The sequence below is a fragment of the Dendrobates tinctorius genome, unplaced genomic scaffold (genome assembly GCF_039654945.1).
Source record: "Dendrobates tinctorius isolate UK_male_01 unplaced genomic scaffold, ASM3965494v1 ptg000250l, whole genome shotgun sequence".
NCBI classification, from domain to species: Eukaryota; Metazoa; Chordata; class Amphibia; order Anura; family Dendrobatidae; genus Dendrobates; species Dendrobates tinctorius.
The window spans coordinates 61,305,543-61,317,607 of NW_027361917.1; the positions used below are offsets into that span (position 1 = coordinate 61,305,543).

The 12,065-nt window shown below is 43.2% G+C and overlaps 1 protein-coding gene across 1 annotated transcript in view; it reads right to left on the bottom strand.

The window, feature by feature from the left end:
• Positions 1-2,178: 2,178 nt before the first annotated feature.
• The window catches only part of SLC22A2 (solute carrier family 22 member 2), a 267,564-nt gene continuing 257,677 nt past the window's right edge, over positions 2,179-12,065 (bottom strand). Inside the window, exons 8-10 of the mRNA XM_073557713.1 lie at positions 7,594-7,702; positions 2,916-3,028; positions 2,179-2,282 (exon numbers count right to left, since the gene is read on the bottom strand). Of these exons, the coding sequence (XP_073413814.1) occupies positions 2,179-2,282; positions 2,916-3,028; positions 7,594-7,702 (326 nt within the window). The remainder of the gene's footprint in view (positions 2,283-2,915; positions 3,029-7,593; positions 7,703-12,065) is intronic.

Sequence of the window (12,065 nt, forward strand, 5' to 3'; positions counted from 1 at the left end):
TATATAGTATGGTGGTCTACCCCACAGCTACTTATATAGCATGAAGGTTTATCCATAGATCCCTATATAGTATGATGGTGCACTCTACTGCGCCCTATATAGTATGATGGTCCCCACAGCCCCCAATATAACATGGTCCTCCCCACATCCCCCAATATGAAATATGAAACTCCCTCACAGCCACCCAAAAATTTAAAACCTTATACTCATCTAATCCAGACACTTTATCTTAGCAGCCCCCATCTATTTTTCTATCCAGTCAGTCTTGCAGTTGATACTAGTGTCATGATGCAGGGACAACATCGCACCACAGGTCAGCCTCCAGCAGGTCGCAATCTCAAAGGAAGTCTGCTGGGGTAAGTGACGGAGTTGGTGGCTCACTGCTCCATGACAACTGTTAACAGTATCGGCATCCTGAGGATGCCGATACTGTTAACAGTATAGCACACAATGCAGCCCATGGTCGGACAGGCCCTTCTGGCACTTACCAGAGTTGCCAGCTGGCCAGTGCGGCCATAGTGTAGACAGGAAATTAGTTTCTGACTTCCTATGCACTACGGCATGAAATCACCTCTCTAATCCCTCCTAGCAGCCTTCAAAAACCTCTCCACCCTCTCTGTCCCTCTACATGTTCTCTCGTGTAGCTAAAAATTGGTGAAAAAGACTAATGAAACTGTCTAAAAGGAAAATTATCTTTGCTGCCAATAGCAACCAATCATACAGCAGTTTTCATTTTGTATTCTGCTCTTCAATAATGAAAGCTGTGCTGTATTTGCTATGGGCAACAAGATCAGCATATCTTTTGGACAGTTTCATAAATCTTGTATATTACAGTATTTCTGATTTACATAACAAAGCAGTGATACAGTAGATGAGACGATGGGCTGAAGCTGTATAACATACTTTATAGCTGGCTGATGGCTCTCTAAGAATAGTGAGGGCCAACTGCTGGCCCTATAAAAATAGACTTTGTGACTTTCAGAGTCCCTCCTTCATAAATGAAACAGAATGTGTCTGATGATGTGTCACACACCACATGGCTAAATAAGGTTGTAAAATGTTAAAATGACATTTCCCAGTGAATGCATTTCTCTTGGTTGAAAGCGTCAAAAACACTACGTGTGAACATAGCCCAATTGGTGGAGGAACATTTTTGATTTGGGTTATTTATTTTGCCTTACATACAAATCATTACCCTGGAAAGGATGTTCCTTAAAATATTTCCCAGGAAACTCCATTTTTGTTTTGTTTTAGTATGTTTTATTGTGCGCCTGTAATAGTGGCGTAAGACTCTGACAACATTGTTCACAGCTGTGACCTGGGAGTCAGAAATGCTTTCAGGGGTATTCCCCATGACGTTCCCATGTTATTTGAGCACTGTTCCCATCGATTTCAGACACTTTTAGACCTTAAAAGGACCACCGGGGGAGTCACGGCAAAAATGCTTGGTTTTCCCATAGACTTACATTGGGCTCGTTGCTCAGATCAAGCACCCGAGCATTACAATTTGCTGGACTCGAGCAGCAAGCACCCGAGCATTTCGCCCATCACTATAAAGAACCTTAGAAATCAACAATCTCACTTCCGTCCAGAAACCTGTAATCCCAGGACACGACCAGAAGATATGGTACAGCGTGTCCACATCAGAGCCACAACGCCAACACACTTTTGGTATCGACTTGAGGGATCTAGTCTCTGAAGGAGGTCAAGAGTGTGATACCAGAACATTAGTATCTTAAACTGATTTTCCTTGTAAAGGGTGCAAATAGAGGACTTAGCCACTTTTTCCCAGATAGTATGCCAGCTTTGGGGTGAGAGCTCTTTCCCGGAATAGACTCCCATTTACACATGTAGGTATGTTTAGAGCTGTTTTCTAGCTTGATATTTGCATAGATTTGCACCATAAACTATGCTTTAGGGAATGTTCATGCAAGGTTTTTTAAGGCAATCGAAAATGAGTTTTCAAGCAAAAACAGTTTCAAGAAACACTCCTGTTTTTGGAGATCTGATCCAAAACCTCCTGTGAGCATAGCCGACCTCCTACAATGCCAGTTTGTATTTGTGGGACATAATCAAAATTACAATATAAGATTCACTGCCAGTGATTGAGTAAATAAATGAAAAATAAAATATACATTAGATGGGAAAATCAACACATTAATGTACCACTTATTAAACTTACTTCTGCAAATTCTCTGCCTCTTCAATGGTTTCTGGGAGAGCACGGCCTTTGGTTTCAGGAAGGAGCAACACCAGTATGCCAGAAAGTATTCCTATAACAGCTATGAAAATGACCAAAAACAGGAGAATTAAAGAAAAGGAGACAATTTTTTTAAATAACCAACTGTAGATTGTTAAAAGCTGGGGCTATACGGCCACTTTGCCCGCAACACCTTCCGTTCAACCAAAGTTTGCTAGGTGTTGCTGCTACATCACGGCATATGTCTTTAGTATACATCTTGTCCTATAACTTTTGTGTCTTGGTGACTAAGTAGCATTGATGGACAGGGAAGGTTCATATCTCTATTTGAACTCCTAAAGTGTCTATTTTCTCATAGTTTGGAGGGAACATTTCCTTTGTCTGTAACACTATTTAAAGGGAACCTGTCACCAGTTTTGGCCTTTAAGTGCCTACATGTGCTAATAAAGCAGTCCTGTGCTGCATTTTTTTGGGATCTCGAAACATACTTTAATATTTGGAGATGAATGCTTAGCGGACTATATATTTATTAACCTACAACACAAGAAATGTGGACATGTTGCTGAGGTACTGATGCACTCAATGTAGAATGTTAGGGACATGAATTTAATGTAAGATTTGGATTTATATTTAGAATGATGGGGGAGGGTTGGTATATGAATTTATAAATTTCTTTTCACTGCTGAAATGCCCCTTTCAGTTGTGGCTTACTTACCAAATACTATTAGTGGCAATTCTTTCCAAACATTTGCCAGTCTGTAAACAATGAATGGTGTTATGGTTCCACCAAGATCACACAAGGATGAGCAGACCATTATGCCAAGGTTCCTGAAAACGCAATACATAGAGAAAAAGATCAGTGACAATGGTTGTAGAAAGAAAAATGGAAAAAAGACAAAGTCATATTGCTGAAACTTTGTGAAGGTTGGTTGATTTAGCAAACAAAGTGAAAGGCTAAGTACCAACAGTGAGTATTTGGTACATTTTTGCATATTTTAGTACAAGCAAAGTGTATGAGTCATGTACATCTCATGCCTATTGTGCTGTTTAAATACATATTTTACTTGTGGCTGGAGTGCAGCTTACATGGGGCTCTACTCTGAGGTAGAGCAGGGAGAACACTCTCCATTCTGTAGGATATCGGTCAATTTAGGCCTGGCGCCTGCAGAACAGCAGGGTGACGCACTGAACAATTCCTGGGCAGAGTGATATTATGACATCACTGTACTGGGACTCTGATATCCTGTGCATTGGTTCCCCTGTGCCTTGCTGATGTCTGTCGGTGAATTCACCAGGATCCTGGGTCAGGTGAGTATATGAAGTTTTTTTTATCTCAATTTTATATGTGGGTACATCATACAGTGTGGGAGCTACTGTGGGTCATCATACAGTGTGAGATCTACTGTGGAAACATTCATATAGTGTGGTGGCTACTCTAGGGGCCATCATAGAGTGTGTGGCCAACAACCAGTGTTGTTACTATGTGAGGGCATCATACAGTGTGGGGGGGCTGACATACACTGTGGTGGTTACTGTGGGGACCATTATAGTGTTGGGGCTATCTTACAGTATGTGAGCATCATACAGTGTAAGGACTGCTTGGGGGTAATCGTACATTGTGATGGTCATCATACAGTCTGAGGACTACTGCGAGGGCCATCATACAATGTTAGATCTACTGTGGAGGCCATCATATAGTGTAGGGACTACTGTGTGGGTCATCAAACAGTGTGGGACTATCGTACAGTGTGAAAGGAATCATACTGTATATAGGAAGCTGCGGGAAGCATTATAGTATGTATAGGGGAGTTATGGAGGCATCATATAAGGAACTATGGGCCCATCATATTGTATTTAGGGGATCTGTGAGCCCATCATACTTTATATAGAGGACCTGTGGCGAAATCATAGTGTGCTTGGGAGGTTTGGGGCAACACACTTTGGGTTGGTGAACTATGCGGCATCATAGTGTGAGTAGAGGAGCAGTGGGGACACTAGTTGTCACTTGGCTGCAAGTCTGACTGCGCTGGAACCAGCAGAGCTGAATATATATGTCTATTTATTGCACACACACAGTATATGTATGTATATATATATATATATATATATATGTGTGTGTGTGTGTATACTGTATATATATATCTCTCTCAGTGAAAAAATATAAATATATATTTTTTTGAGGTTTGGGGGCCCAAAAAGAAGTTTTGCTATGGGGCCCTGTGATTGCTATGTACGCCCCTGTTTGCAGGGCAGTAATAATGAGGGAAATCTGCCTTGTTTCACGGAGCCCAAGGCTCCAGGGTACCATAGCGAGATTGCCATCATCATAGGCATCGTATCTAGCAGGGAGGGGGATCCTTTACACATTTCTTGCACAGGGACCCCAAGCTATTAGTGTCCGCCCCTGCCCCCAGCCAGTGGTGTGTTGCTAATAGCGGCACACCATGCAGCTGCTATGGGGCCCATGAATCAGAGGGGCCCACTCGATGCCAGCGAAGCAGCAACATAGGAGCAGCGAGTGACCGGAGGCAGGAACCGGCTACTGCGTCTAAAGCCTGTGCTGCTGCTAAAGAGAAATTAATATTAACTGCTCCCCATGCCCATAGTCCCTCCCACCGTTTTGCACAGAAGCTGGCGCCGAGAGATGGAAGGGACTATAGGAGTGGAGACCAGTGAATATTCATTTCATTTTAGTAGCGGACACAATAGACGCAGCTGCAGGCTTCCTGCTGCTGGGCGATCACATGTGCCCACTAATAAAGAGAATGAATATTCACTGCTCTCCATGCCCATGAATACGGTATATACCAGTGAGCGAGTGAGTACATGGTGGCCATAATACTGTAGGACTGCATTATATTCTATGGGGGACTGCATTATATTCTGTGGGGGGGGCTGTAGTGTATTCTATGTGGGGGGCTGCGTTATACTGTATGAGGTCAGAAATATATTCTATATGGGGACTGCATTATAATACTCTTTGGAGGACTATGGGGAGTGTATTATACTCTATGGAGGACTATGGGGAGTGTATTATACTATATGGAGTACTATGGGGAGTCTATTATACTATATGGAGGACTATGGGGAGTGTTTTATACTATATGGAGGACTATGGGGAGTGTATTAAACTATACGGGTGACTATAGGGAGTCTATTATACTATATAGAGGACTATGGGGAGTCTTTTATACTATATGGCATATTATTTGGAGGCTATTATACTATATAGAGGACTAGGGGAGTACATTATACTATATGGAGGACTATGGGGGTGTATTATACTATGTGGAGGACTAGGGGGAGTGCAAAATGCAGCCTATTCATCAAGTGATTGGATGGGTTATGATGAAACAAAAATCATTGTTCTCATCAGCAAATCGCCCGTTGAAAACTGCAGATATGCTGCTAAGATGATACTGTATGTGGATAGATTGATCTACTAGTGATCATTCTGTCCCCATCATTGTTCCTCATCCGGTGTAAAGTGGCTGGGAAACAAGCGGCGAATGACTTCAATATTGTCGATCACACTAGTTTAGTGGCCTGAAATCAGTGCTTGTAAGTACAACCAAAATGTTTCTGTGTGATGGTGCAATTTGTTAGTATTTGGGGCCCCATTTTAAACTTTTGCCTAACACCGGCCCTGTCTGCACTGTAATGACCTATATGTTCTGTAGGATTGGTATTTGCCACTCTATTGTTACCATGTGGTGGTAATATTGGTCTTGGTCTTTGTAAATAGATTTATTTTCAGTAAAAGCATGGTCATCTACTGAGGTTTTTCTATACCTACAATTAGGGTGCGCAACCCCTACGAACACCTATGATTTGCGGATATTCCTCCAGAGATTTGAATGAGGAAATCCACAGATAAAAAACAAATGTGTTTTTAGTGTTTCTGTAGCAGAAATGTAGTAAAATCACGTGTAATCGACACATGACTTAGTCAGTCAAATTTTACCAAAGCTACCGTAAATTAGGCCTCAGACACAATTATGTGAAAAAACTGAACTGGTGTCATCAGGGTTTTGGATCAGTATGTCATTAGTATTTGGTCTGTGTGTCCGTTTTTATCATCAGTGTGTCATCAGTGATTTTCACAGATGGATAAATAAATTAATTACAAAGCTTCTTCTATCCTTTGCAATGTTAACTACAGAGAGCAAACAGATGCACACAGATGTCATTGTACGTCTTCATCACGGACCCATAGACTTGAATTGGCACTTTTCATCCATGATATCGGAAAAAATGGACATGAATTTGTATCGTTTCATAAATGTTGTATAATACTGTCAAGACACTGCTGTCGGGTGACCCGGGACCAGGGTCTCCTTCCCTGTCCCTAACACTAGGGGGTGCCCTAGCTAGCCCTACTCCCCGGGATACTTCTGAAGGTGAAGATGCCGGAGCCTCCACCCTTGCCTTATCTCCATCCGTCCTCTGTCTATTCTCCTCCCCCACCCAGGATAGAGGAGCGCTACTGTGCACCATAGTACACCAACCCAACGAAAAAGGCAACACATACAAGGGTTAACCGAAAACTCCAGGCATACAAAATATTCACTCACATATAACAGAGCAATGCACCGGGGCATGGAGGTAGGGGAATAAACCAAAATAGAGAAGGATGGGGAATTACCATGCATACAAACCAAACAACAGTCACAGATAACTCCTCCAACACTCTTCATATGAACTCCTCTCCCTCCGTAAAGGTACTGTCACACTTAGCGATGTACCAGCGATCCCGACCAGCGATATGACGCGGTCAGGATCGCTGGTACATCGCTAAGTGGTTGCTAGTGAGCTGCCACACAGGCAGATCTCACCAGCGACATCGCTGGGGACGGGGGTCGCTAATTACCTGTCACACTAGGCGATCCTGACGTCCTCCCGACCGGCTCCATGCTCAACGCTCGTCTCTCCACAGGAAGCGCCGCAGGAAGCTGACGACGAGAAACAGTCCAGGACGTTCTCGCGCGATCAGCGATAACCAGCGGGGGAGCCGGTCGGAGGTAAGTATCAGACACAGCGATATCGCTAGCAATATCGCTATAACGTCACAAGTTATAGCAATATTGCTAGCGATATCGCTTAGTGTGACAGGCCCTTTAGCCATACAGCAAATGCTAACTCACACAAGGAATTGTAACAGAGCCCAGATTATAAAGGGGAAAGGAGTGGCTAACCGAGCACAGCTGTGAGCACAGGGATTTCTAACATGGCCGATTAACCCTTGTTCAGCCAGAAGAAATAAACACATTTAAAATGAAGAAGTGCTTCTTCCCAGCGCCGAAGTAGGAGCAATCAGACCCTGCGGTCTTCTGGCTCCACACTGTCGCGGTAACCCCGTGACAAATACATTTTGCATATGCATGTCTTATTACCTGATAAAAGTTGGATACAATTCAGCATTGACCAAACAAATCATCTCATATGATATTGTAATGCCCAGTCTGCTCAAACATCCCAGTGCTATTTGTAGCCCAGAGAATCCTACAAATAAAAGACAGATGTTTCACATCACTAAATATTCAACAAAATTTTGCAAATAACTTCTGATCACTGATTCCTCTCTTGAGATGTTTTAGAGTGTAAACATTGTGTAAAAGAAAATTTGCAATATATTTAGGTTTTTTTAATAGAACATTTCGATACCCCTGCATTACTTACCAGTGAGTCAAGAAACAAGTTCAATGTAATCCAATCTAATCAACAAGTGACGTGGCAGAACAGAGTACAATCATGTATATACAGTGTGCATATTTTCCTATTGTTAAAGTGAACCTGTCAGCTGTTTTGGCCGATATAAGATACGACGACTGCCTTTCAGGGTTTATCTGCAGCACTATATATATATATACAGTATATATATATATATATATATATATATATATATATATATATATATATATACATACAGCTCTGGCAAAAATTAAGAGACCACTGCACAGTTTTATAAAAAATCAGCTTCTCTACATGTTTGACAGCCATTCCATTCCAGTGTCAGTTGAATTCCATTCAGAGTACACCTCATTCTACTTAATGTGCTTTTTATTAGGTGATCACCTGAACTAAATCTGGTTTACCAAAGGAAAGTATAAAAAAACTCTGCTGTAGTGTTCACAATCCTCTTGCAATAGGACAAGCAGGATGGCAAAACATGTGCTAGTAATATCCTAACAGTAATAGGAATGAACAAAATAACTTTTAACCATGCCAAATTAATTGAAAAGAAAAGTCTTGAGTGAGGAAAAGAAGGGCTCAGTTCTGGCTTTACCAGCACAGGGATACAGTGAGCATCATGTTGCCTCCATCCTTAAAATTTCTAAGACGGCAGTCCATTACAACGAAGTTAAGCATCAGACATTGGGGACAACAAAGCTACGGTCTGGCAGAGGGTGAAAACGACTCTCCACTGATCGGGATGACTGTCATTTAATTGAATGACTCCGCAAATGCAGGATGACATCAAGTGACCTACAAAAGGAATGGCAAATGGCAGCTGGGGTGAAGTGCACTGCAAGAACAGTTCGTAACTGGCTCCTAGAGGCAGGGCTCAAGTCATGTAAAGCTAGAAAAAAGCCTTTCATCAATGAGAAGCAAAGGAGAGCCAGGCTAAAGTTTGCCAAAGACCATAAGGATTAGATCATAGAGGACTGGAGTAAGGTAATTTTCTCTGATGAGTCTAATTTTCAGTTTTGCCCAACACCTGGTCATCTAATGGTTAGATGAAGACCTGGAGAGGCGTACAAGCCACAGTGTCTTGCACCCACTGTGAAATTTGGTGGAGGATTGGTGATGTTCTGGGAATGCTTCAGCAAGGCTGGAATTGGGCAGGTCAATCTTTGCGAAGGATGTATGAATCAAACCGCATACAAGGTTAACCTGGAAAAACAATTGATTCCTTCTGCTTAGGCAATGTTCCCCAACTCTGAGGACTATTTTTTTCCAGCAGCACAATGCGCCATGTGTTGTGAACATTTGTGACCTGACTTCTGAGTTTAGGCTCCCTCTGGTGGTTGCTGCAGGTAATGGAGCTGGTCGAGTTGACGGAAGTCGATCACCTGAAGAGGATGATTGGAGGTCAGGTGTTACAGACTGGGAAGATTTAAGTGAGCAGGCTTCCCTCAGTTGTTGCTGGTGATTTGGTTTTCGTCCTGTGCATTTTGAAGTCCGCTTGCTCCCTGCTTGGTCCTGCATCGTTCAGATAAGTTATTTGTTTGCTGGAATCTTTTTGCATTTGATCCAGTTTTTGCCTTTCTCTGCTTTCTGCTTTGCTGCGTGGGTTCAGCATTGTTCCCTGCTGGGACATGTGCTGGACCCCGTTCCTTATCCCACAGCTTATGTGAGTCTGTTCAGTATTGCTAGTCCCCTGTTATATCAGTATATTTTGTTTTGCTTCCAGTTCACACCAGAATTCTGAGCTAGTGGGGGGAGAGGTCGTGTGGCCTCAGTATTTTTGCATATCAGACGTGTTGGATTTTTCTTAGGATTTTCTGCGTGATTGCAGACAGTATCTTTCCTGTCCTGTTCTATCTAGACAGTTTGGGCCCCATCATATGCTTACTCTATTTTCTGCCTGTGTTTGTGCTTCATTTTGTCTCACCGGCAATATGTTTTGGGGCTATTACTTTGGGGGTTCTACTCCGGGGCAGTTTAGCTTTCCCCTTTCTTGCTTTAGGCTTAGTTAATTCTTTGGCTGTGTCGAGGCGTCTAGGGCATCGTAGGTACGTCCCACGGCTAATTCTAGTTGTGTTGTTAGTTTTAGGGGTCTGCAATCCGCTAAGTTACCAACCTTTCTGGTGTTCTGGTTGCCTAGCTTATTCCCCGGCTGTCCTCCTCAGTGACCTAATCATAACAGAATCACCAGCCAAAACTGTAGATTCTAGGGTACTCTAAAGAAGGGAAAAATTGTAAAAAAAAAAAAAAAAAAAAGTGTCAGAATTTTTTATATACTTTTTCCTCTTTTTCTCTTGGGGCCGTAGGAGGATTTTTCCTTTAATGGAGACTAAGCAATTGTCCAATCGTGTTGAGCAGCTCACTGCTGAAGTTCGGGGAATTTCTGCCTATCTTGCTCAATTGTCTGCTGTAGAATCAAAAGTCCCCTATTCCTGATGTATTTTCTGGGGATCGGTCTAAATTTTTGAACTTTAAGAATAATTGTAAACTGTTTTTTGCCTTGAAATCTAATTCCTCAGGGAACTCGGTGCAGCAGGTTAAAATTGTCATCTCACTGTTGACCGGCGACCCTCAAGACTGGGCTTTTTCTCTGACACCTGGGGATCCTATTATGGCTAATGTGGATGCGTTTTTTCAAGCTCTGGGGTTGTTGTATGATGAACCTAATGTTACTGATCAAGCTGAGAAAACTTTATTTGCATTGAACCAGGGTCAGGAAGAGGCAGCGTTATATTGCCAAAAATTCCGAAAGTGGCCGGTCCTTAATGTAGAGTCCCTGTGGGTAGAGATAAGGAGAGGGGGAAAAAATAATAAATTACTGATAGGGGTTTGTTATAAGTCTCCAAAAATAATGGAAACAACAGAGAATATCCTCATCAAGCAAATAGATGAAGCAGCGACTCAAGGAGAAGTCATTATTATGGGGGACGTCAACTACCCTGAAATACATTGGGGGAACCGAAACTTGCAGTTCCAGCAAAGGTAATGGGTTTTTGACAACTAGGAGAGACAATTACCTTTCACAACTGCAAACAAAAGAAGGGGGAAGTATATACCATATGAATAGAATAGACATTTTATTTTGTTAAAACCAACAATTTATTTGGTAATTAATAGAATTAATACTCATTGTAAAAGTCACAAAATAGAGGTACATGGTACAAAAAATAGCTACCAGCGATAGTTCACTCAGAACAAGACTTTGGGAAAAAAGTACAATAGTAAAGTGTGTGGCGCCTCCAGGAGTACGGTCGCCACACTGGCTTTGCCTTCCTCCAGGGGAGGGTAATGCCAGGCTTGGAGGCAATGATGGGTCTCTCTCACAGTCAATCCATGCATACAACACAGTTCCCCTCCTGACCAGCAGGGGGAGCTCTGACCCAGGATTGAGGGGAGGAGTGATCCCTGAGGGCCAGGAGGAAGTAAGTTCAGTTAGTCTGCAGAGGGTGAAGTGTGCAGACGGGGAATGCGAAGCTGGAGGTTGAGCTGCAGCAGGCGAGCTCCCTCAGCTTGAGAGCGCACAGAACTGGAGTCGGGTCTCCACGGTGGTACGGGTACTAACGGCTCTGCCACAGATACCCGAGGAGTAGGAGGCTGTAGATGCCCTGCTCCCCTAGAAGACTTGAGGCACAACAGAAAAACGGATAGAGAGACGGGGATTCGGAGAGTGAGAGGAGTCCCAGAGAGAGAGGCTACAGCTGTCTGCCGTGCAAGTGGAAGTCTAGGAACATTTGACAGGAGGAACTTCAGAGTAACTAAGGACTGGAGTGCTTCACACACAGCGCTATTAGGGAGACTGCACAGCCCATCTGAGAGAGAGAATCCCTGAGTTGCTTCCAGGCTAGCCTGCTCCAATACCATCTGTGATCAGGACCCTGGACTGCAGTTACCAAGTAAAGGTACAGAAATTGCACCCCGCTGTGTTGTGTCTGCTTCCTAACCTGTCGGCACTACTACATCCCTGTGCCCATCACTTATACACTGCCCTGGTGTTACAGCTTCACCTGTGGGGAGCTACACCATCTAAGGTGCGACACACCATCAGCCCCAGAGGATCTGCATGCAGCGTTGGCTAACACCTCACTTGCCAAATACCACGGGTGGTGTCACGAACTTTATTTTACAACCAAACACCACCGCCATTGATATTGGGGCCCAGGGCCACGGACCGGGTCAC